This window comes from Saccopteryx bilineata, chromosome 3 (assembly GCF_036850765.1).
Source record: "Saccopteryx bilineata isolate mSacBil1 chromosome 3, mSacBil1_pri_phased_curated, whole genome shotgun sequence".
Lineage (NCBI taxonomy): Eukaryota > Metazoa > Chordata > Mammalia > Chiroptera > Emballonuridae > Saccopteryx > Saccopteryx bilineata.
The window spans coordinates 7,323,280-7,349,126 of record NC_089492.1 but is presented as its reverse complement, the minus strand read 5'-3'; the positions used below and the strand labels follow the sequence as shown (position 1 = coordinate 7,349,126).

Here is a 25,847-nt window from a genome sequence, read left to right as displayed (position 1 = left end):
AGCAGAAATAGAACCCGGGACATTGACATGCTGGCCAATGCTCTACCACTGAGCCAGCTGGCCAAAGCCTGTTAGATATTTTGAATATCACCTTTATGACACACTGTGATTCATTCACCCAATGGAATGTTATGCCGCAGTCAGAATGAATGAGCTAGTTCCATGTGTCTTCCGATGCATAAATCTCAAAAAGATAACATTGAATGAAAAGCAAAGTGCTGAAAAGACAATCACTCATGTTAAAAACCAAATGAACAAAAAGCACACACCTAACTACTCTTGTTTAAAGAGACACAATTACCTAGTAAATGGAGTAAAAATATGGGTGGGAACAACGTTTATGAAATATGTACTAATTGTGGGGGGCAGACACCACCGCAGACGAAAGGAGAAACAGGCTGGGGGAAGAACATATCTATTAATGATATTTTATTTCTTATTTTTAAGACCCAAAGCAAAAGACCCAAAGCAAACATGCAAACTACTGACAGTTATTAAATCTGGATGGTGGAACTATAGCTATCTATTTTTTTTTAACATTTATGGATGTCTGAAAATTGTATAACTATTATTTTCTCAAGTTTAAGAGATTCTGTTATCAAAATATTTAAAGCTTTTACTGTATAAAATCAAATCAACTGATTATAGTTGCAATTCATGTGAATGAGAATTAAATAGTTCATGTTTGTAATGAAAACAACTAACGGCTTATTAGTCACATTAAAATCTATTCATTATATAATTCACGAAATAGAACATTTTTGATGCTATCAAAAGTATTCAATGTATAATACTGTGATTTGCATTTTAACTTATCTAAAATTTTCATACTCTGCAAATCAAAGTATACACCTGTTCATTTATCTCTACTGTGCATCTCTAGAGAGAGTCTGTCTGAGGATAAGTTTGGATGCAAATTTAAGTTGCTAGTTTGGAAAGGCTTTATTTTCTATGGGAGGAAAGCCTCGTAGGATCGTCACCAACAATGGGATGCTCATAGCCTTCCCCTCCAATTCACAGAATACATCCTTCAAATCAATCACCTGGAATGTCGGTGATGCTGGGAACACCTTGCGACAAGAACATGGTTGGCTGCTTCTAACCAAAGTCAGCGGGAAAGTCAACTAATAATTTGCATACCGAGTGGCGCCACGGTCTGTGTACCTGCATCCGTCACAGCCCCGGCGACCTTCCTCTTCCCGGTTCTCACGCTCTTCTTGAAGTTTCCTCTCCGCCTCCTTCTTGTCCTTGGCTCGCCTGAGGCAGTAGGCTTTCTCCTGCTCTCCGATTTGTTGTTCAATTACTGGAAAGTCCTGCAAGGCCTGAATCCTTTCTGAACGTTCTATTTCTTTCCCGTCCAACCACTTGAATGAAAAATAACCGATACAGAGCAATTATTCTAGTGCAATTTGAAATCAGCCCCGAGTTGACTTTGAAGGGAATATTTTAAACTTAGAAACAATAAATAATGCATCATATTGATATAGGACGCATCAGACACTTTGATCTAAGTCAATGTTTACTTCATACAATCAACACAGTTTATAAACTGTCTTTACTGGTAATACTAAGTAGGTCTTCTGTTGAAACTGATTATTAATGAAAAGCTCTCAAAATATATTAATTTGATAACGACTCATCATCAAGGATTTCAATGCCCCAAGTCAAACTATAGCTCTAAAGTATAACAATGACCCTTCCCAAATTCTCTCTACAAGAAAGGGATTTGTATATTGCACAAAGTTGAGCTCTAATACATATGAATGCACATCCTACCTTTTCAAAGACACACAAACTGCATTATTAATTGTTATGGTTCTGTCTACATTGGTATTTTTATAGTGATTTTCCAGGTTGAAACATTCAAATAAAACACCAACCTAAAACCTGCCATTTCAAGGCTACCAGGTTAAAGATACCTATTTATTTACCCAGCCTCGTCCTACAGAAAGCAGGGAGGTATTTAGAAAGGTGTGGTAGGCAGAAAAAAAGCCCCCTCCTCCCTAAAATAGACACGTTCTAATTCCATAAATACTACTTCACATGGCAAAGGGACTTTGCGGATGGGATTGAATTAGGAAATTTCCGATGGGGAGATGACCCAGATGATCTGGGGTGGGCCCAGTGTAAGCACAAGTCTCCTTCAGGTGAAAGAAGAAGGCAGAGGGGTCAGGGTCAGAGATAGGGGGAGACTGAAGGCGCTACACTGCTGGCTTGGAAGATGGAGAAAGGATCCCCCACCCCAAAATGGCAGGCACCCTCCCAAGCTGAAACATGCAGGGAATCCCACTGTGCCCTGTGGCCCGCAGGAGAACACAGCCCTACCCACACCTCAGTTTTAGACGTCTGACATCTAGGACTGCCAGAGTATGGATCTGTGGTGTTGTAAGCCACTACGTTTGTGGGAATTCATGACCCTAGCAATAGGGAACGGACATAAAAGGAAGCAACACACAAAGATTAAAAATATATAAATTAAAAAAACATTATCAGGATTCATTTCATTGTAAATCAAAATTATAACATTGCGACGTGGAAATAAAAAACTTAATCTAGGTCCTTTTGGTCGCAGGACACAGGGGACTGCTGTAGGTGGGCCGCTGACTTGGGTCTGAGCTTCCTGGCAGCCAAAGCAAAACAGGAAAACAATATCAGTTACCTGACTTATGTTGTCTTTCATGAGAAAATGTACCAGTGTTTCGGTTTCCCATAATCTTTAAAATGCATTTCTGAAGCAGAGCTCTCTGGTGGAGAGCTTGCGAGGTGTCGTGCCCTCCCCACACAGGACAGGCTTCAGGGAGCTGTTACTCCAGCATCCTTCGGTGAAACATGAGCCCACGGCGGTCAGACCCAATTTACTGAGACCTCTCCTTTCAGGGGATAAGTAATTGTGGTCCAAGTACTTAGCCTTTTTAAAAAATTACCTAATTTAAGCTAGAGTTAAGATCTAAACAATTTGGAAAATTCTGACCACGTGTGATTTCTTCCATTGGAATTTGGATAAACATCGGGAAGCAAGGTGTTATTCTAATCACTTGTGGCTGCGTCACAAGGATTTAAGGGTTTACTTTTAAAAAAATACATGTGTGTATGTAATTATATGTGTGCATCTTTCCTTAAACTCTGGTTTAAATAAATATTGATTTTCATTTAGACCTCTTGTTTCTAAAAGAATATGACAAATGAACCCCCATCACCATACAGAGGGGAAACAGAAAAGCTCGTATTGAAAACGGAGAACACATTTGGGACTGTGCCACGTGTCTGTCAGCACCTGTCTTCTTTACTGGGTCTCAATTTATTTGACGACTTCCGTTAGGTAGTCTTTGAAACTGGCCCAGGTTTCCTTCCAGCCGAAATCCCACCTGAGTTTAGACGGCCTAATGAACGGAGAGTTAGGGTTTAAGTTGTAATTATAATATTTCTTGGTCTTTCTTTACTGTGGATTCTCGAAGCACAGAGGTAGATTGTCCACGCTTACCAGTGATCACGGCACACGTGTCATAGCAAAGAGAAAGACAGACTAAAATGCATCGAAAGCTTCACAGACCTCCTTTAAAGCGGGGGTTATTAGAGATTAGGAAAATGAGGTAGGCCGCTCATAGCTCGTGGAGACACGAGCTCAACCCTGGTCTGCCTGCTACCAAACTCTTCCTCCTATGCTCCTGGGCCCGCTCACCACCTGGTCCGGCTCGGACACTTGGAAGAGGATACTTAGAAAGGGCGGATCTCTGCACACCTGTCTCTGTGTCTGTCTAAATAACCACTCCGTTGTTATGAGTTGAGTTGTGTCTCTCCCCAAAACAGCTGAAGTCCTAACCCCAGGGCCTCATGATGTGACCTCATTTGGAAACAGTCATGGCAGATGCAGTTAGTTAAGATGAGGTTATCCTGGAGTAGGGTGGGTCCCTAATCCAAGGCGACGGAAATCCTTATAACAAGAATACCATGTGAATAGACAGAGACATAAGAAGGCCATGTCGAGATGAAGGCGGAGATAGCAGTGGTGCTTCTACGAGCCAAGGAGCACCAAGGCTCGCCCTCAGCCAGCAGGAGTTAGGAGAGAGGCACGGGACAGGTGCCTCAAAGGGACCCTGAGGCTGGCCTCTGCCTCGAAAGAGGGTAACCCTGCTGACACCATGATCCTGAACTTCCAGCCTCCAGAACTAGCAGATGATAGGTTTCTGGGGTCTAAGCACCCAGTCTGTGGTGCTTTGTTAGGGTGGCCCTAGGAAAATCATACATCTGTTAACACAATGCCTTTCAAGTAGATCACAGCTTTCAAGGAAATAAATGATGATTAAGATTCTAAAGTTTATCAGCCTATTTTTAAATACTAGTAAACATGCTTATGAATGCTGTTTTTCAGGGAGGCCGCTGTTGCCAGCGTAACGGCTGAGTCAGAGCAGGCTGCCGGGAGGAGTGACGCGCACGCGAAGCCTGTACCTCAGTTTGCAGACAAGCAGCGAGAACGGTGTCCTGAGGATGGTGGGATCTTGGGATCAAAGCCCACAGGAGCCACCTGCCAGGTGGGCCAGCTGAAACGAGGCGCACAGCAACTCTCCGACCCTGACTTCCTCCTCTCCGAGCGAGCGCACTAACCATCGCCCTGCTGGGGTCCCGGAGGGTCAGAAATGTTGTGCCCAAAGCACCGGGAACACCCTGGCCTAGGTGACAGGCGCCTGTCGGACGGCAATCACAAACTTCCAGCTGGAATACTGTGGCGGGGACACGGGCTCGGCTGGGGGAGGCTCGGCTGGGACGGGGTCAGCGGGGACAGGCTCGGCTGGGACGGGGTCAGCGGGGACAGGCTCAGCTAGGACCGGCTTGGCTGGAACGGGCTGACCCCTTCCCAGGGAAGTGGCTCCCAGCATCATGCTCCAGGGTCCACCCTGTGATATCCTGGTTCTCCTCAGCCTGCTTCCTAGGAACTCACTGGGCAATGGTGATCAACCCGTTGGAGCCCACTTATCATTTATTCCAAACATACACTCTAGATTCAATCACCTGAGTACTCATTCTCTTAATCCAAGAGATTTTACATGAGAAGAAACGTGTCCCATTAACACAGAAACCTCAGCGACACAAAACAGAGCAGTCTGAAAACAAACGTCCGGGGACTTGAAGAACGCGGAGCAGACCCCGCGCGCCTGCGCAGTCTTCTCACAGAAGCGTGGGGCCCGTGCAGGTCGGGAACTCTTAGAATTACACGAAAATTAACATTACTTCTTCAATACGTTCGGGCGTATGGTTTCTTTAGAAACTGGACGTTTTTTCCTAGCTCCAAAGTATCAGATGAGGGGACACACCGCACAAGAGACGAACACCTCAGAGAGTGATGGTTCTCAAGGGGCGCGCCGGGCCAGCCGCGTCAGCGTGTCTGGGGAGGTGTTAGCAACGCGAGGTCTCGAGTGTCTTATCAGACCCGCCGAGTCAGGAACTCTGGGAGCGGGACCAGCCGACGCCACCCAAGTGTTTCCGTATGGTACCTACCCGAGTTTCAGAACCGCTAACATGGAGAGCAAGTTAACAGAGAGCAATCAGAAAACAATTCTTATAAAAGTGATAAGAACACAGTAGTTTAAGATGATGAAATACAAAGATATATATATAACTGTAGCCACTTCAAAACCCCTAAACTATTAGTAATGATAAATGCTTTTCATACCAACCATTTGAACTCATCAAGAAATATTTAAATTAAGCCCTGGCCAGTGGTGCAGTGGATAGAGCATGGAGCTCACTGGCTTGATCCAGGGGCCACTGGCTCGAGCCTGGAGATCTCTGTCTCAATTCCAGGATCACCGATCCCAAAGGGGCGGGCTCAACCCCAAGGTCATTTATTTGAGCCCTGTCAGGGCACATGACAAGCACTCAATGGCACAACTAAGTGAAACAACAGTTGATGCTTCTCTCTCCCCATTCCTCTCTCTCTCTCTCTCTTTCAAAAAAAAGAAAAGAAAAAAAAAGAAATAGTTAAACTAAGCTCTGTGTATTCTGATTGAAAAAGGAGAAAAGTACCCAATTTACTTTTCAGAGATTTATGAAAGCAATTATAACAATTTTAAAGCTCACTAAGTCAAAGAATTGGTTTTTGATTTTCTGGAATATTTCGTTCTCTGAAGCAACATATTTCCTGACAATGCTCTGAGTGAATCAGGAATTATTGTAGTCGCTTCCGTTCACCTCTCTGAATTTCCACGTCATTGAAAGAAACATACCTTTAATTGTTGGAGAGTTGCCACCACGAACTGCCTGTAGCCGCGGAAGTCGGCGCACGGGTTGCCCATGAGAAACAGCTCTCTCAGGTGGATGTTGTGCCGGAGCGCCTTGACGCTGCTCAGCTGGCCGATGAAATTCACAGTCAGGTCGAGTTTCGTCAGCCCCTCACACCCTGTTGAGAGAAATGGAAACAAAGAAATAAATCACGCTGGTAATAAAGTGATGTGTGCGATAGCAGCACAAAACCGAGGTAACGGTGGCCAGCTTTTAAGTCCGCAGATTGACTGCACTGCTTACCAAATCCTATCTCTGCCACATCCTTGCTGGGTGACCCTGGAAAAGCTACCAGCCGCGCTTCTCCTCTGTAGAATTACAGGAGTGAGGGTTCCCAATTACCAATGAAGGTAATAGGAGAGGACGTGTGTCAAGGACTTGGTGCCGTGCCTTCCACCTAGAGAGCTTCAGTCGGTGTCAGCCAGGCTGAGAAACAGCCGGATGAGCACTCGTTTGGCCAGCACGCGGCTTCCTGGGCAATGTGCCCGTGGGAAGGAAGGACGCTTGCTGCCGTTGCATGAGCGGAGAGCTCGCGGACCCTTCCGTGAACCAAGGAAGAGTTGGTCTGGCTTACACAGCAGCCTCTGTGGGCGGGGTCCAGTATGCGGCCGTCCCTGCCTGCGGCTGGCTCACGCTCATTGGACTGGGATGGCAGATCTTGCAACTTCAATCACGTTAGCGTCACCTCTTCGCTGACGTCGCAGCTCCCACTTGTTCTGTGCTCATTTCTCCAAACTTCCGTGCACTCCACCCTTCCCAGGCGCTTCCTGATTACATACTGCTTTTCTGTTGTTGTTTTGTGACTTGTTTATAACTTAGGGTGAAGTGTGGTTCCTGAGATCTCATATTAAACTCACCGAAGTGAACTTGATTCAGATTGGTTCACAGCTCTGCACCCCCATCACCTCTGGCAAAGTTTTTCTCATGTCTGAAGTCTCTATGGTAGAACCAGTTTCATCACAGAGTCGCGCCTCTCCCCCGTCCCCTCTCCTGATTCTAGCACCTGATGCACCTTGCCCAGAGTCCCATGCTCCTGTCTACTCATATCCCAAGCCAGTCTCTTCCAGATACGTTAGCTCCACTTTCATGCTGGGTCCTCACCCTACATCCATCCGTCCGTCTAGCAGTTACTGGGTGCCTGCTCTGCACGAGAGTCACTGAGCCAGGTCTTCAGGATAAAAGGATTCTTAAAAATCCGTGGTATTTCACCTCATGCTATGTCTAATATAGAGAAGGGGGGGGGGAGATGGGCATTGGAATTTTAATGTGCAGAGGCACCAGGAACGCAGCTGGAGAAGCAGGCCACGCCCACTGAGACACTAAGTCACCCTAGGTTTGCATTCATTGGTTCGTTTTTGTCAGTCCCACCCATTGTTCAACCCATTGCCCCTGGCCGCCACCCCCAACATTCTGCTAGGTTTGCTCCTCTAAAGGTAACCAAGGACCTTCATGCAGACCCTCTCCGGCCATGACACACTAGCACAACCTGCTGCGTGTGGCAGGGCTGGCCTGGATTCTCTGTTAAATCTCCCAGCTGTCTGGCAGTGATACGACTCCTCTTTTACAACATGCTGCATCCCCTGGACCTCTCTTACAAACTTCTCTACTCCGTCAGCGGTAATATGATCCAAATTTCCATCCTTCACCCAACGTTCCCTGTCCCCGTGGTTTTCTTGATGACAACAGCTGTGTTCATTGGTTGAACTAACGCCAGATTCTGACAGCTCCCAACAACCCCAATATCTGACGTTGCCACTGAATGTCGCCCTAGTTTCAAACGCCTGCAAGACAAGTCACGTTCAGCATGTCCAAAACCGAATTCTCCATGGTTTCTCTTGCTCTCCACTCCCCAGGACAGCTTTTCTGCCTTCTTCATGTCTGGAGTCTGTTACTGCCATTGCCACTGTGCTATCAGATGTGAGTGTGACCCAGAGTCAAGCCAAGGTCAACTTGAAAGCTAACCTAATTGATGCCCTTGGCCCCTTTGATCATCAGTCAGCCGGCCCTGAAGACCTAACTCCTGCAATCTCACACACTTCTCGTGACTATAATCCTGTTACTGACATTCCAGTTCAGGTTTCTGTCACCTCTTTCACAAAATATGGCAATAATCTCCAAAATCTTCTCCCTATTTTGAAAGCACAGGATGGAGGTAAGGAAGGATAGATGGATGGATGCACAAAAGAAAGGAAAAGAGGAAGGAAAGATTTTTTAGTGGCTTTCCTCTTGTTTGTATTTCTTTTTCCTTCCCTTCCCTTCCCTTCCCTTCCCTTCCTTTCTGTGTCCTTCAGAACAACTAACTCCTAAAGCCATTAGGGGAGGGAGAGCAAAGAAAGAGTGGAGAGGCCAAGGGCCAATGCGGTGGCCTCGATCAGGGTGTTGGGGGCCACGCAGGCTGAGAGAAGCCTGCAGAGAACTGCTGTGCTCTAAGTCGGAGCTGGAGCAGGGAGGGGCCGCCCCCAGGCGAGGGGCGCTCTGGCCTCAAGCTGACGCCTATGGAAAACAATGTGGGGCCTACAAGTACAAGCAGTTGTACTCACACCCATCTGATGGGTGGGCCCCGCGCAGGACTTGCCTGCAATGCACAGCAGGGCCTGGGAGAGCCAGACCGGCTGGAGGAAGCGGGATGAGGGGTGGGGGCAGGAGGAGAGGGCAGAGACTAGACGTGGGTCAGCACAGGAGAGTGCCATCTCTCCTCCCGGCAGAGTGTTAATGCAAAACACCAGTCACCAGAAATAGGTCGATACCCCATGTCGACATCCCATTATTACGACATCCCATTAGAGGATATAAGAATATAAGCAAAGTGGGTGGGAGGAAACAGAGAGCCTGGGAGGCAGCGGGGAGAACAAAGTCTGCGTCCTCCGCAACAGGAAGTCAACAGATGACGCTCAAGACGAGAAGAGCCAGGAAGGGCAGGCAGAGCCTCGACTGAGCACACTCTGTGGGAAGGTCGCACAGCTGAGGGGAGCTGAGAGTGATCACCGCTGGGGGCGGGACTTAGGGTTCTGAGGGCAAAACAAAAGACTGCTGTTTTCCGACAAAAGAGTAGAACTCATTTTGCCTGTCTAAACTAGGTATTGTATCACTATAGTGAACATGTCAATCATTAACAAGATCAGTATCCTAAAATGTACAAGAATAAACACTGATCCGTTCTAGATTCTACTACACAGATAGAGGAAGTTCACAACTTCCCATCTTCAAAAACAGACATATCTATTAAAAAAAAAAAGGACAACAAAGCCACTGTTTTCATTATACCGGGAACAATAGAGACAAATTTTTAAAAATATTCTTAAGCCTATAAAATAACAATTATACATTTCAGCATTCAGGCTGACAATGCATAAAATAGGCTTTTAAACGTTTTTCCCCGGGATCCAGAATGTCATTTGGGTACATCAACTGAAACAGGTAATGTGTACAAAGCTGTTCAGAACCGTTCTGTTCACAATAGCAGACACAATTAAAAACCGTTCGAGCACCACACTAAGGTTTATTTAAAACACATCAATACACTTGGTGATTCCGGTCATTAAATTATAAAAAATGTGGACTCAGCCACTATATGAAGAAAGACTATGAAACTCCATGTGGGTATAAATATAATTAAGTCTATGTCTCAACGTCGGTATGTTTGTTCCACACTGGAACAAATACTGAATGGGTTTTACGAGACGTGAAAGATACATATAAGGAAGTCTAATGTAAGATCCGGGTGACTGGGACCTCCCGAGTTTACAGTGAGGCCGGACTCACTGCCTCCCCGAGGGGGAGCTCACACCAGCAGGACCCTCACCTCTCCTTCCAGGTGAGGGTGGGTGAGGAGGAGGGATGGAAAAGGAAGGAAACTTATTCTAGCCCAGTGATTCCACAATAGGAAAAAAAGGAAAAAAAAAGGATACTAGCTATTTTTCCCACCTAGCAAAACAAACAAAACTACAACTTACGTTTAAAACGATGTTGAGATTGACTCAAGTAGGTGAGCTAAGTGTGGATATTCATTTCCCTCCTCTCTCACCTTTAAAATTAAACAAAAAGTGCATATTTGCCAGCAGATAAGCTGCCATTTTCCCCCACCACCACCACCATACATATCCACAAACCACCCCGGGGCCCAGCGCCTCCACATCGCGCTGGGAGGTGGAGAACCCAAGAAAGAAGCATCCAGGGAACAGGCCTGAGAGGCTCTGTGGTTCCCAGAGCCCACACAACAATAGTGACAATGCTACCCCCTAGTGGTAGATGACAAAAACATACAGCAAAAAAACCAGAATTCTCCTGTTCTTTCAGACACTTTCTTAAAAAGAACAAGCCGTGGACCAGCCAACTGAGAGAGAGAGAGTTTTAATGACTCCTCTGACATCTAGGCTGATATTTTACTGCCACAGTACAGGGATGCTGAGTTAATCCGGTTGTGCTGTTTGTTTGCACGAGCACGTGGTAATAGGACTGTGGAGCAGTGTTTGGGGGAAAGCAATGACTCCACTTCTAATGCAGAAAATGCCAGTGAATCCCAATCCCAGAAATCCCAGCACTGACATGGGTTTTGGGGCTTTGGTGGTCCTGATATTCTAGGTTCTGAGGTTGACAATTTACAAAGTATGATGAATATCTATGTCTTTGTTGATACTTAACTCTGAAAGTCATTGAAATATCTGTTTCTACACCAGGAGGTGAATAGGCTAAAACCTACCACAACCTAAGTGAGATCTCCCCTAATTTGAGCTCTTGATAGATGGGGGTGGGGTGCCAGCCCACACTCGGAAGGATGCCTGCCCACGTCACGCCTGCCCACAGTGCCCACAGAGCCCCCCGGCAGAAAGGAGAGAGGCTGGCCATGGGCACCCAACCTCACGGCTGCAGAAGAGCCCTCCCAGCCACTGAACCAACCAAGTCCTTTGTGATTATGAACAGACACCAAATGTTACCAGGCACTGAGAAAAAAATAACAGTACAGTATATATAGCCTGCAGAGTAACACAGGGCACTTTCCAGAACGCAGAGCAAGATGAGGAGGTTTAAACAAGGAATGCAGGTGAAAAGGCAGGGAGGATGAACTTAGTGCGAAACAATATATTTAAAGGAAGTTTGAGGCCCTGGCCGGTTGGCTCAGCAGTAGAGCATCGGCCCAGCATGTGGAAGTCCCAGGTTCGATTCCCAGCCAGGGCACACAAGAGAAGTGCCCATCTGCTTCTCCAGCCTTCCCCCTCTCCTTCCTCTCTGTCTCTCTCTTCCCCTCCCGCAGCCAAGGCTCCACTGGAGCAAAGTTGGCCCGGGTGCTGAGGATGGCTCCATGGCCTCCACCTCAGGCACTAGAATGGCTCCAGTTACAGCTAAGCAATGCCCCAGATGGGCAGAGCATCGCCCCCTGGTGGGCATGCCGGATGAATCCTGGTCCAGTGCATGCGTGAGTCTGTCTGACTGCCTCCCCGCTTTTAACTTCGGAAAAACACACACACACAAAAAAGAAGTTTGAGGAGAGATCAGAAAAAAACAGAGGTGACGGGTATGTCTGTCACCTTTGGTTGTGGTGATGGTCTCATGAGTGTGTGCACATGTCCAAACTCACCCAGCTGTAGCATTAAATATGTGCAGGTTTTTGCATATCAATTACACCTCAATAAAGCTATTACTTAAAAAGAATAATTGTGTTCCAAAAAATACCATCAAGAAAAGTAGACAAGAAAGCCCACAAAATGGAAGAATATATTGTTTAAGCACTACTGTTTAAATCAAATTTTCAAACTCCATTTTAATTCACAAAATAAGAGGAAAATTCTTACCTTCCAGATTTTCAATTTTTTCAATGTTGTTCAAAGCTAAATTTAAATATTCAAGTTTCTTGAGTTTGCCAACATTTTCTGAAATAAACAAATGATGTCATTAACCTTCAAGATAAAAGACATTTTTACATAATTGACTGTGAAGATTGATAAAGAGAATCTGACAATTATTATGGTCATCAAAACCATGTTGGTTTTTCCGATCTACACCTGCACGTCACACATGGATGGTCGTATCCATGTGTCCCTCTGTCTTTTCTAACGGAAGCCAGCTCTGCGCCTGTCTCTGCCCAGCCCCAGCTCCACCGGTTAGGCTTAACCCGGCTGGCCAGTGCCTGGCAATCCCATGTCCCTTGCTAGTGACAGCTCAGGGACTCAGGCTCCAGCCACCCAGCCCACTGCCAGGCGGTCTCCTGGCAACCATGTGATGGGAGAGAGGGCATGCACACCATGTGCGCCCAACCACCTCAGAGGGAAGATCAGTATTCCACACTTGGGGATTTCCTCTCTTTTTCTGTTGAATGTTAAAAAAAAAAAAAAAGGACAGAAGTATTACCCCTATTGATACTCACAGTCATTTTTGAACCGGAGGGGACCAGCTGAGGGATGAAGCCCAGTGGCTGGTGGAGCAGAGAGAAGGGATCAACCAACCCAAAGCTGGAGCCTTCCCTACCCCCCAGACTCGATCGTTGGTAGGGTACTAGATTTCCTTACTGGTAAGCCACACTGCATAGGGTTTCCCTCTACTGAAGCCCGAGTCAGCCTCATACGGGATTGTTTTCTTTTTGTTTTTTTTTTCTGAAGCTGGAAACGGGGAGAGACAGTCAGACAGACTCCCACATGCGCCCGACCGGGATCCACCCGGCACGCCCACCAGGGGCAACGCTCTGCCCACCAGGGGGCGATACTCTGCCCCCCCCCCACGGGGCGTCGCTCTGCTGTGACCAGAGCCACTCTAGCGTCTGGGGCAGAGGCCAAGGAGCCATCCCCAGCGCCCGGGCCATCTTTGCTCCAATGGAGCCTTGGCTGCAGGAGGGGAAGAGAGAGACAGAGAGGAAGGAGGGGGGTGGGGGTGGAGAAGCAAATGGGCGCTTCTCCTATGTGCCCTGGCCAGGAATCGAACCCTGGTCCCCCGCACGCCAGGCAGACGCTCTACCGCTGAGCCAACCGGCCAGGGCCCAGGATTGTTTTTAATAAACACGAAAGCCATATAGGCAAAACAACCACCATAAGTAAGTCCAGAAATCAATGGAGGGTGTTAGAATTGCCAGCCCACAATAAAATACCTCTTCCTTCCCCACGTTTGTTATATGTATAACCCTCTAAATGCAAACAGGGTCATCCAGTAGGAAAATAAAGCTGAGATTTTTTTCGGGAAAGATGTCCTAAATTAACTCAAGATCAGTGAGCCAAAGCGTCAGGGGAGAAAGCTCCCTGGGTACAAACGCATAGAGCCCCTTGGGCAGCAGGAAGGGAGTCTGAGACTTTCAGCCCAAAGCATCCGGGAGGAAGCCCTCACGCACTGCCATAGCTGGGCCTCGCCCTCCCCAGTCCGGGCACCTCTGGGGCCCCCAACTTCACCCAGGCCCAAGCTCACCGGAAAGCCACACACATGCAGATCCCGGGGGGACGCCCCCACAAATTCTGAGTCAGAACACCTAAGGGGGAGCCTGAGCCCCCTTCTAACAGGAGCCCAGGGGGTCCTCAGCTCACACCCGGGCCAACACTGAGCACAGCCTCCCCCTCACCACCTCCAAGCCTGTCTGTGCCCCCCAGTGAGGAGCGGAGCTTCCGGAGAGGCAGCGACCCACCTCCAGGACACAAGGGCGACTCTGAGGCCAAGAGAAAGAGCTTCCCTAGCCAAGTACGGGCCCAAGCGCCCATGGGTGGGGGAGCACTGACAAATCCCACTATTAATATTTAAAAGGGTGTTTAAGAATACTTTGCAAGCACAGATTTAAGCCTTTGCACAGCTCTGAAAAGGACTGAAACACCATGCTACTAATTAGTGATTGTGACGGACCCAGCTGCGCAGATTGAAATTTCGGGAACTCTTTCAGAACCGTACACAAGGCCGGCCCTTGAACGCCTCGTGCATGCAAGCTGGCTGTCTGTGACAGTCTGGCTCGAACAATGTGCCAGAGTCTCCAACTTTCTGGCAGAGTCAGAGATGCTGCAGATAACGTTCTAAAGAAACATAAAGAATTACAATAAATCTCAACAACAACAAAAATACACGACGCCACGTCTCTGTCCTCTGCAACCTTCCGGCCAATTTGGAATTACCCACCAAGCTAGAGGCAAGCACATCCCCGGGGCTCCCGGCCTCAGCCACGCTAACGTTTTAGACCTGGGGGCTTCCTGAGTTTCTTGTGTGTGGCGGGGGGCCCCCCGGCCCTGCACCCCGCTCAACACACACTCACACTTGGGACAACCAAACATGCCCCCGGACATCGCCAAATACCCCCGTTCAAGAAACCATGAGCACAAAGTCCTGAACACCTACCGATTCTCCCGATGAGGTTGTTCTGAAGGTAGAGGATTTTCAGGTCCCGGCACCACCTGTCCACGTGCTCCAGCCTCTCTATCTCCTGCTGATGCAAGGAGAGCTCCTCCAGGGAGAAGATGACGCAGTCGTTGTGCTCGGCATTCCGTCTGACGAGGTCTTCCGTGACTGAAAGGGCGTTAGTGGCACATCACACATCTGTCCCCTGCTCACCACCAGGTCACCACCTTACCTGTGCCTGGGTCTCTGCAGTTCCCGCAGTTCCCCAGGCACTAGACACACTCTTTTCCGAAAAATTCGGGGTCTAAAAACTGGGTGCGGCTTATACAGAGGTTGTAGATTTTGTTACTTGTATTTCCCGCTTTTTTTGCATTTGTTTTTGCGCTCATTGTTGAAGGCAGTGATTCGTCATCAGACACAGATGAGGACAAGCTAATGGATGGGAATTTGACAGTGATGAGGAGTTGTATGAATTTTATGATGAATAAAACTTGAGTTCAAAAACTTTATGTCATACATTTTTTTTTCAAATTTCAGGCCCCAAAATTGAGGGGCATCTTATACATGGGAGCGTCGTACACATGGGGAAATATGATAAACGCCAATTCTCCAGGCCCAGATGATTTTCCAAAGGAAAGTGCTCAGACTGAGGAGTGCTGCCCCCTGCTGGAGGTTTTGTGGCACCACGATGGGTCAGGCGGAGGGGACGTACCATAAGTTTCCTCTCTTTTGTGCAGGGTCTACACACATTTTGCGGTATGAATGGAGACGGGGGTTGATGGTTGATGGGTAATGACTATAAGAAAGATGATATGGAGCCTTGTGGTGATGTCATGTCAAACTGGGTAAGACCCACTAAGTAAACCAAGACAGAAAAACTGGGGGGCTGACGGAGGGTAACATACGAAAGCACCTCCCGTCATGCAGTAAGGAAAGCTTCATCCGTTCACTCATTCAGCTGACTGACAAGCGCTAATTTAAATGACACTGAAGAGAAAAGAGAGGAGCAGGCAGTTTGCCTTGCAGTCTTATAGAGCAACCACCACTGGGTCTGTTTCCAGGAGGAATGGAAGACGCTGCTCACGGGGCGGGGATGGGGGGTGGGCAGGAGCCTCCTCCCAGTGACAGTAGCATTGGGCTGGACTGGCAGTGGCACCAAGGGACTGGACCCAACACCCTGGGGTCCACAGTTCGAGCCAAAGATGAGACATAAACCATCTTCATAAGATGCACTAAAATCGAGGAGGCCCTGCCAGTGGAGAAACCCTGCATTCTCAGTGCTATTGAAATGTGTTAGTCTGTTTGAACACTTACATTTCCTAGACTGCACGTCCACTCCAAAGGATAATGAAGATTCACTCGCTGCCCATTTGCACGGCGCAAATGCTGCCCTGCATGCTTCGCACGTGATAACATATGAGGAGATACGGTATCTATTTAGGAGTGTCAGATGATAGGCGGAGGCAGTCTGTAAACTCGCCCAAGGTCTTGGTAGGAAGTACGTGAGCCACGTTTTAAATGCCGGGGTCTGGCGCCCAGCCAGGTGCTCTTAACTACTAAGCTACATTGTTCCCAACATGAGCTCTTACGAACCTCTCAAAATGTCTCAGGTCCTATGTGCAGTCCCCTCTAGCTGAGACAGAGCTATTCATAGCACCGCCGGCTGCATGCCGCATCCTTGACATAGAGCTTGCCTTTATTAAAAAAAAAATAGGGTCCCTGGCTGGTTGGCTCAGTGGTAGAGCGTCGGCCCAGTATGTGGAAGTCCCAGGTTCGATTCCCAGCCAGGGCACACAGAAGCACCCATCTGCTTCTCCACCCTTCCCCCTCTCCTTTCTCTCTATCTCTCTCTTCCCCTCCCGCAGCTTAGGCTCCATGGGAGCCAAGTTGGCCCAGGCGCTGAGGATGGCTCCATGGCCTCCACCCCAGATGCTAGAATGGCTCTGGTTGTAGCTGAGCAGCAGCCCAGATGAGTAGAGCATCGCCCCCTGGTGGGCATGCCAGGTGGATCCCAGTCAGGCGCATGTGGGAGTCTGTCTGCCGCTGCCCCTCCCTTCTCACTTCTGAAAAATACCAAAAAAAAAAAAAGGAGCATGTATGAACCTGATCATTTGTGTGCAGTTAGCTGAGCCCTCTGCGACTCCTAATGATAGGAGACAGGGTGGCTTGCGACGCCAGTTCTTTGGAAGACAGACGGGAATGGAGAGGTCGAGAGATTAAAATACCGTGCAAGGGGAATGTTCCTGCTGCTCTAGGCTTTGGCTTAACAAACAGGCAGAGACGACTGCCAACAGCGTCCTGGGGAGGGACAAGTCCAAGCGGCTGGGGAAGAACGAGGCTATCAGGGCAGCCCCCGCCATCCCTGGCCTGCTGGGGCCCCTGCTGCCTGCTGCACTCCACAGCCTCCAGATGCCTCTGCTAGGAGGTGAGCCAGCCTGAAGCGACTGCTCTGTGCAGGGCAAAGAAAAGGGCTTTCTGAAGACCCAATGTGTAAGAGAAGGGCATTAAAGCTGCTCTCCAAATGTCCTACCATCAGACTTGGTCCTCGCGGTAAACCAGCCGATAATGAATAAATAGGTACAGCCAAGCTGAGGATACGGCAAAGCGGATGTGTGAAGTCCAAGTGTCTTTCTCTGTGTATTATCTGCATCTATCATTTTTATTTTTATACAAGAATATTACAAGAATTCTCTTAGTGAGGATGCAACATGGGTTAAGGGGTTGAGATGGCCCAACCCATGCTGTTTCTACTAACTTCATAAAATGTGGCCATTAGTCACCACTACGGAGAGGACCCTCAGCGAGTAATGGTGTATATATGACGTAAGCTACACAAATCCATGGCTGAGGGAGGGTGGATTCTCAGAGGCCTTCCATTAGACCTGGAATCAACGAAGCCAAAAGGATGTGCCCATCCAGAGCCCAGGCTCTTACCCCTAGACCATGCCCCGGGCAGAGGAGCCCTGGAATTGTCTGTCCAAGGTGAACCCCGCCTGTCTCCAAGCCTGCACGGGCGGCTGCCCCGGGTTCGTTCGCAAAGACAGACTGTGCCACCAGGTACACCTCTCTCCACCCAGGGCTGTCCGAGAGCAGCTGTTTTCCGGGGATGTGGACGGTCCGGTGAGTGGGCAGTATCCACCCTCACACACAGGCCCGAGAGACCAGGAGAGAGCCGGGGATGGGAGAGGAGGAAAGGGTGGGCCTGGGGCCAGCTGTCCCCAGCCCCCATGCTCTGGCACAGGACCCAAGCGGTTCGAAAAATGTTCATATTAACGGTGGTCTTCTGGGCTGTTCTGACGGCATTCTTTTTTTTTTTTTTTTTTTTGTATTTTTCCGAAGCTGGAAACGGGGAGAGACAGTCAGACAGACTCCCGCATGCGCCCAACCGGGATCCACCCGGCACGCCCACCAGGGGGCGATGCTCTGCCCCTCCGGGGCGTCGCTCTGCCGCGACCAGAGCCACTCTAGCACCTGAGGCAGAGGCCAAGGAGCCATCCCCAGCGCCTGGGCCATCTTTGCTCCAATGGAGCCTTGACTGTGGGAGGGGAAGAGAGAGACAGAGAGGAAGGGGGGGTGGAGAAGCAAATGGGCGCTTCTCCTGTGTGCCCTGGCCGGGAATCGAACCTGGGTCCCCTGCACGCCAGGCCGAGGCTCTACCGCTGAGCCAACCGGCCAGGGCTGACGGCATTCTTTTAGAGAGGAAAATGCATTTTATTGGGCTGTTTGATTGCAACTCGATCCATGGTCCTCCACTGACATTCTTTCCAGGATCGGGCCCCCAGCTGCCCGGAAGGCTTAGCGGGGTACCCGCGGCGAAGCTATAAACCTAACTCGGACTCCATCGACAGGCACGGTGAAGCCGAATGTGTCCGGGGGTGGGAGAATCTCGTCATGCAGCACCTGGTCTCTGGCCTGGTGGCGACCTCAGCGTCACACAGCCGCAGAGGACTTCCTGGGTCTGGGGACACTCAGCGATCACAGGCACCTGCGGCTCCACAGCCCGGAAGGCTTTTCTGATTTGTCCTGGCCCAGAGACCTGGGGGTTCCTCCAACTGCTGACAAAGTTCCTACTGGTCCCAAACACCCTTCTTTGTTCTCTTGCTAAACCTTTCTAAAAACAAACTCTTCTTCTTATGTCATTATATGTGAAAATTTGATCATTTCCTTGCAATTGTCAAAGCTTCCCTCTCGGGGGCATGCGGGTAACAGGAAGGAACCATGGCGGTTCATATCTCCTAATCGTGAGAAGGAAGACAGTAAACATCGCTATTAGCTGAGAAGGGGGCAGGGGAAGGGAATCTCCCTCATGGTAAATAACTAATTTACACACGGGCACGCACACAAGGGAGGGCAAGGTCTCCGAGTTAATTCAGCACAACAGGGAAGCTGGCCCAATGCAACCATTACACACAGTTAAGACAGGTTAAAAACAAACAAACAGAGAATCACAGACAATGGTAACACTGTGGCGGTCTCGAATTTCCCAGAGGCCCTTTTCTGAGCTCTTCTATATTAAGCAAACTGCTGTGCAGCACACCCTCTTATAGCCCACAAACAATTGTGGCTGCCAGGACGGCCTCACCTGTAATGGCGAACATCAGTGCCGAACCCAGAGTCCCCGGAAGAAACCTGCCGGAATACCTACACAGCGTGTGGGGATGACAGGGTTTCATGCGGTTGAGTGCAAGAGCTCTTTGCAGTGTTAGGTACCACCTAATTCAGGCCAAAGAGCCTTTCAGAGGAGCGCCGTTCACCTTTAGAAAGACCTACTCCAAATAATGAAGCACCGTGTTGACAAGAAATCACTCTAGTCGTTTTAAAAATGCTTTGGAAGCATTAATAGGTCTATTTCAAGAGAGGTGGTATTACATTGCCTATCGTATGGTACAGAGGGCATGCCAAGATACTTACGCAATATATTGCTTTCCGTCCCTTATTTTGTAAAAATTCAGATAGCTAAATGCAGGGCTCAGATGGATTCTGAGAAACATCTCAGCATAGAAAAGGTCCGAACCAGTATCGGCTCGACTAGAGGAATGGGTGGTTCATGGAATGTATCGACCGTTTTAACCACAGATTTGTACTTATCTCACTAATTCTGCGGAGAAACCCAAAGGTTTACCCAAAGCGGACCAGCCCGCTGGGGCTCCCTTTCCTCTCCAGTGACTGGATTCTTGATAACTTGAGGGGAGTGGCAATAGAACGACGCAGGGTCGAGGCGCAAAGGGCAGGAGGTTTCTGGACTATTGGAGGCTGTCATGCAGTGTTTGTTCCTACAAAGCTTTCGAGAGCATTGAGCCGTGTTCTAGAAACTCCCAGAGCCAACAATTCAGCGGTCCCTCCTTCAGGCTTTCTGTCATGTTTTGTAAACAGGCCTCTGTTTCTCGCGGGATTAGAATAAAATCTACAATAATAGGTTTGCGACAGATTTTGCAGAATTTTTAGACGTCTCGAAAGACCTAGCAGATACCTACATATTGTACATGGAATAGAGATTTAATGGAAATTCAGGGGTTACAACTGGATGAAAGTTACCTCTTTAAGCATCTAAACTCTCCTTTTCTTTTACTCTTTTCAAAAAAAACTTTTAAAAACAGGATTCCTCATTTGACCTGCCTTTTCCTGCTGTGCTACCACAGGGAGCAAGCACACTGTGCCCTGACCCACGGACACCATTAGGGGCTCCTCGCCTCGAGGGCGCTGTTAGAACACGGGGATCGGGTGCTACTGGGCAGTGACTGAAGTACACAGCACAAGGAGTACCAGGAGGGAGTGATCAGCGCTCCTGAGGGACAAGACGGAAGTGGAAAGAGGCCAAAGTGACAAGGAGAAGCTGGAGCTGAATCCTGAAGTGGGAGTAGATATGCGCCCGCCACACAAGCACCCTGGGCCGTCCCGTGGCGTGCTGCCCCTGCCCCCTGCAGATCGGAGTTAGTCCTGCTGCTGGGAGTTCCGCCGGCAGACAGCCCTCTTCCCTCCGCCTTCTTCAGAAGTCACTTTGGATGAAGACACCTCAACCAAGGTCATGCCCCTTCCCAGAAAGGCCCATCTCAAGGACTGTTTGCCATGGGGCTATAAAGGTCCAGCCCTCTCACCCCAACTTGGGAAAATCTGCAGGTCCATGCCAAGCTTAGAGGGCCTTCCCAGGTTCCGGGTTGGTTGGCAAAGGCCTTTTTAAGATGCCTCCCAGGCCAACTTCCCTGTCCACCCCTCCTGCTTTCTTTCCTGGGCACTCCAATAACACTCCCTAGTCAGCCTGCCGCCCACTGGCCTCCACCTAGAAGTCTGCTTCCCGGGGGAACCCAACCTGGAAGAGTCAGTGCGAGCAGTGATACTAAATGCCGCTGCTAAGACAGAACTTGGAAGTCAGATCACCTGCACCCTAAGTGGCCACGAGGACACGGGGACTAGTGCATCAATGTTATAAGGACGGGCAAGGTTGAAGTGACAGCCCGGGGGATCTTTCCCATGGAAAGCAAAAAGCAAATCAGCTGGTTAGCAGAACACGACATCCCTAAGGACAATGCGAAGGGCAGCCAGCGATGGCACTGCCCAATCTGGACAGCCACAATACAGCAAGGGCCGGCGAGGCTCAGCGAGCTGGGGAATAACGACAGCGCCTCAGGAAAAACCCACAATTTCTTGCCCAGTTTCAAGGCCTTTTCCTGTTTTTGGATGTAAAACTAGGGTTGCCAGATCCAGAGAACAAAACAAAACAAAACTGTTTGTCCTGTATTTAATCTGACAACCCACTGACTAAAAGAAAGGCTGGGTCCAGAGAGATGGCCTCTGAAATTCCCTAACAAGGGTATATGCAATATTCCAACACTTTCGGAAAAAACCCATGGCCACTGCTTGAATGATAACGCCCTGGGAAAAGCGAAATACAAAATTATGTTGAGGCCTACTGGACACAGGGTCTGAGGTGACAGGAACACCTGTACACACAAAGCATCGTTCAGGTGTTCTCATTAAAGCAGGGACGTGTGGGGCCAGGGAATAAATGGAGCCACGCCCATGTCCAGCATACAGTGAGCCCACCATTTGTTCCTCCATTAGCAAATGTCAGAGAACTCTTCTTGTTTCTGTTTTTTTGGGGTTATTTTGCTACTGCAAAGCAGCTGCTCTAACTATCACACACACACAGGTCTTTGTATGGACCGGAGTCTTCATTCTTCATTGTAATAGCCAGGAGTAAGATGAGCGGGTCACAGGAGAGAAATGAAATTCTCATTTAAAACTTTTGCAGCTGCTGATTTAATTTTTTCCTGTTGCTTCATGAAAGCATCTGAGGGGAAATAGCAGTAAGGGATTTAGGAGTGGGGCGCTCACAGTTCCCCATCTCCAGCCTTCTCCACTGTCAGGATGTCAGCCCTTCTAGGGCACAAACCCCGGCATCTAGCACAGTCTTTTAAAATGGTAATTGGGGCACTTTTACAGTAAGTGATCAATTAGGTTGGACTGTACTAAACTGCAGTTTGGCAGGACAAATATGGTGCGGTTATCAGCATGGTTCCATTTAATAGAAATGGTTCAACCAAATATAAGTAACAGTTAATCCTGCCACTTTGCACGGTTCTCTAGGTATTTTATTATTATTATTATTATTATTATTATTATTTTCCCAATGTGAGAAGCATGGGGAAGGCAGAGAGACAGACTCCTGCATGCACCCGACCAAGATCCACCCAGCATGCCCACCCAAGGGCGATGCTCTGCCCATCTGGGCTGTTGCTCCGCTGCAATCCGAGCCATTCTAGTGCCTGAGGTGGAGGCCATGGAGCCATCCTCAGCGCCTGGGCCAACTTTGCTCCAATGGAGCCTTGGCTGCAGGAGGGGAAGAGAGAGACAGAGAGAAAGAAGAGGGGGAAGGGTGGAGAAGCAGATGGGTGCTTCTCCTGTGTGCCCTCACCAGGAATCGAACCAGGACTTCCACATTTTGGGCCCACGCTCTACCGCTGAGCCAACCGGCCAGGGCTCTCTTGGTATTTTCAAAGGAGCACGTTCATGATGCTCCTTATATGTCTGTAAAACGATCCTATCATTGCCTTATTATTGTTTTGGCCGAGAGGAGGCTTAGGCCCAAAGGGGTGAAGGCGCTGGCTCAGAGCCAGTAGGTGGAGGAGGGAGGTCTGGGCTCGGTTCCCTGGACCACTAGGTGCACTGCCTGCCCAAATGGATCAGAGGCTGCGGCTCTGTGACAGAACAGCCCACCAGGGCCACAGAGCAGCAAGGACATGCGCGGACCCGAACCCGCTATGTCTGAGCCCTGCACTTCCACTGCCCCCTTCTATTCATCCCACGCCCACCCCATTCCACAGAGGAGAAACTCAAGCTTCTCGGAGGCCAGGCTGCAGGGCTATCGGAGGGGGACCTGGCACCGCTGGGTCTGCACAGGGCAAAGGGACCGGCTTTGCCCAGCTGGGCTCGGGTCCCCGGGCAGGAGGGTCCGCGGTGGCCCCAGGGGTGGTGCCGAGAGTCCGAGTGGACCCGGGACAGTGTCTGGAAGGGGGGCGATCCAGGGTAGAAGGTGGGAGGGGGCGCTTACTCCGGCCCATGGTGCCTCTGCCGTTCCCGTTTCTCAGAAGCCAGACCCAGACCCTCAGGATTCCCCTCGCTCTTCCCAGTGCGAGTCCTATCTCCGCGCGTCCTCGCTGACCCCTGGAAACCATGGCAACGAGGACTCTACGGAGGCCGCACGGGACCCGGCGGCGCCGCGTTTCCCGAGTTCTTGAGGAGCAGGGGGTGAGAACCCGCGATGGAGGGGCTCCTAGGAGGAAACAGGGGCTGTCCTCACCGCAGACCTCGCCCTCTCCCACTTCCCACCCTCGACCTTCTGCAGGCTGCATCCCTTCCCTCAAATTTTTGGACTAAAGTGAGGACTAGGGGCTCTGATTTCCTGATGGGACCCCCTCCTAGGCGTGCCTAGCCTCAGTTTCTCCCTCTGTAAGATGAGTACTCATAATACAACCTCAAGGATCCTTATGAAGTTTTAATGTGCTCATTTGAGTGACTGAAAGGCACTTTTAAAAATAATAGAGGGGCTCAGTATAAAGTTTAGTTGTCATCTCTTTAAAGTCACCACCCAACACCCGTCAGTTTCCCCGCTAAAAAGTTTTTCTGAAAGGAGCACCCACAATCCCCTCCTTTCCTAGCACCGCCGTCCTGATGGGCAAGCTCAGGAAGTCAGTCTCCTGGGGTCTCAGGATTCCCCTTACAGGGAGGACCCAAGCCCCTGTCCGAAAGTCCCCTGTGTTCTGTCCCCTGTATTCTGTCCCCTGGTTCTGGACGAGAGAGGACATGAGCAAGCTCATTCGTCCTCAGATGTTCGGATGGTAGCACTTCTGGGTCTTACACCTCCCAAGAGTTGATTTATGGTTAATGTATTATTATTAGAAAATTATTACCCTCTACCCCATTTGCAAAAAAAAAAAAAAAGGCATTCTGTAAAAGATGAAAATGAAAACCCCCTCCCATCCCATGACCTGTGTGTTATGTTTGCGCTTTCAGAGAAGAGTCAGAGGGCGAGGTTGAGTGAAGAGGAGCACAGCCTCTGAGCAGAGCCCTGCCCGTTGTTCACTGGGGGCAGCTGTTAGGGTGTGCAGTGGGGAGGCAAGACGGTGAACTGAGGCAGAGAGGAAGGAAAGCCAGAGCAGGTGACCAGGTGGAGTGCGGTCGGGACTAACTGTGGCAGTGGAGACAACTGCACAGAGGGCTTCAGGGGCAGGAAGCCTGAGGAATTAGAGCAGGGTCAGGCCAGGCCAAAGGAGCAGAACTGGAATGGTGGATGTTGAGACCTACATCTCCACAATGGGAGAAATATGTGGAAATCTAAGGAAATGCCCAAAGGCATGCAAACTATAAATGTAGGTGGTATCTACGGCTCCCACCTGAAAGTCTGGTTCTCATCATTTCACTACTTTCTGGAAGTAGGACAGTGTGGGGTGCAGAGTTTGACCTCTGGCTTCGGAGACCCCGTTCAAATTCACGGATTTATTATCGTACGGCATCAGACAGATGACCCCACCTTCCAGAGCTAAAACATACCCATTTCCACGTGCAGGTCACAATGCAGACTATGGCGGGGCCACTCGTGGGTCTGTGTGCTGGTGTCTGATTCCTCCTGGAGGAGATGACATGCCACAAGCAGCAGGCTATCTTGAGAGCGAGGGGCTCACCGAGGCTAACGATGATCCAGTCTGGCAGGAAGCTGGCAGGAGATGGTATTAGAGATAGAAGATAGTGTCTACGGTGACAGAGGCATGAAATCAGGTCCAGTAGGAAGGGTCTCCATGTCTGGGTCAAAAGAGGGAGACAGGACTCTCACAAGTTCTAGGGAGCAGTTGCAATGCAGGTGTCTGATATATGGAGCCAGCTCTCTCCTCATCTTCAGATAAATTCTCTTTCGAACCTTCAATTTCACTCTTAAACTCTCTCATCATCAAAGGGGCCTTGAATTTTTCCTGCAAAACTAAATGTCTGTGAAACTGGGGTCTTCTGCTGGTTCCACAGCAGTTAAACAGTGGAACTGCCATTCTGCATGCGTGCTCAACAGTGCCCAAGTGCTTTGAGGTGTTCACAGGTTCTCACAGCGACTCTTGGAGGTAGGCAATGCTACCCTCTTCATATTACGGGTAAGGGGGCCGAGGCCGGTGCGATGCTCTAACTAGGATAGTGGATCCAGGATTGTGTGCCCAAACCAGCATTCTCTCCCTCATCATTTTCAAGCTACTTGAGGACAAGGAGGGAGTCTGTTTTTCACTTCTGCATCCTAGCTCTCAACACAAATCTCAACACGCATTAGGCACCCACCAACTTTGTTGAATGATTGAATGAATGCATTGATGAGCCCGTGTCCCCAAGAGCTCGGCTGTCCTGGTCGATGCACCATATCTCATGACTTAAGTAGGTTCATCACAAAGGTATCCATTGTTTAAGGAGATGTAGCAGGCTCCCCGAAAGGGTGCTTTATTCTCCTGGTCATTAGACACAGCCTTGTCTTTGGGACCTTTTCACCAAAATCTGGGATAAGAACCCCTTCCAAGAGCAGAGTCATGGATTGTTTTACTATTCTAGGAGAACAGAGTAGCCTTGGGTAACAAGTCAGGGAAACCAGGAATCTAATTGAATAATTTGTCCTGGGCCAGGTGGGTGGATTATGTGGTATCCTTTCTCAACCCATCACAGTCATTGTGTTTCTCAAAAACGGAGCACCCACAGGGCATGAAGGACAGGTGTACCAACGAGCCGCAATCACTCCAGTCCACTGACAGGAA

General features: G+C 49.2%; 1 protein-coding gene across 3 annotated transcripts in view; it reads right to left on the bottom strand.

Moving 5' to 3' along the window:
• The window catches only part of DNAAF11 (dynein axonemal assembly factor 11), a 56,831-nt gene extending 33,612 nt beyond the window's left edge, over positions 1 to 23,219 (bottom strand). For 2 of the 3 annotated variants that reach the window (XM_066264616.1, XM_066264618.1), the window contains exons 1-5: positions 23,120 to 23,219; positions 14,572 to 14,739; positions 12,066 to 12,143; positions 6,222 to 6,394; positions 1,165 to 1,364 (exon numbers count right to left, since the gene is read on the bottom strand). In XM_066264616.1, the coding sequence (XP_066120713.1) occupies positions 1,165 to 1,364; positions 6,222 to 6,394; positions 12,066 to 12,143; positions 14,572 to 14,739; positions 23,120 to 23,129 (629 nt within the window). In that variant the 5' untranslated portion in view covers positions 23,130 to 23,219. Of the gene's footprint in view, positions 1 to 1,164; positions 1,365 to 6,221; positions 6,395 to 12,065; positions 12,144 to 14,088; positions 14,157 to 14,571; positions 14,740 to 23,119 lie in introns of those variants that run through there. The other variant, XM_066264619.1, reaches the window with a different exon arrangement.
• Between the last annotated feature and the right edge of the window lie 2,628 nt (positions 23,220 to 25,847).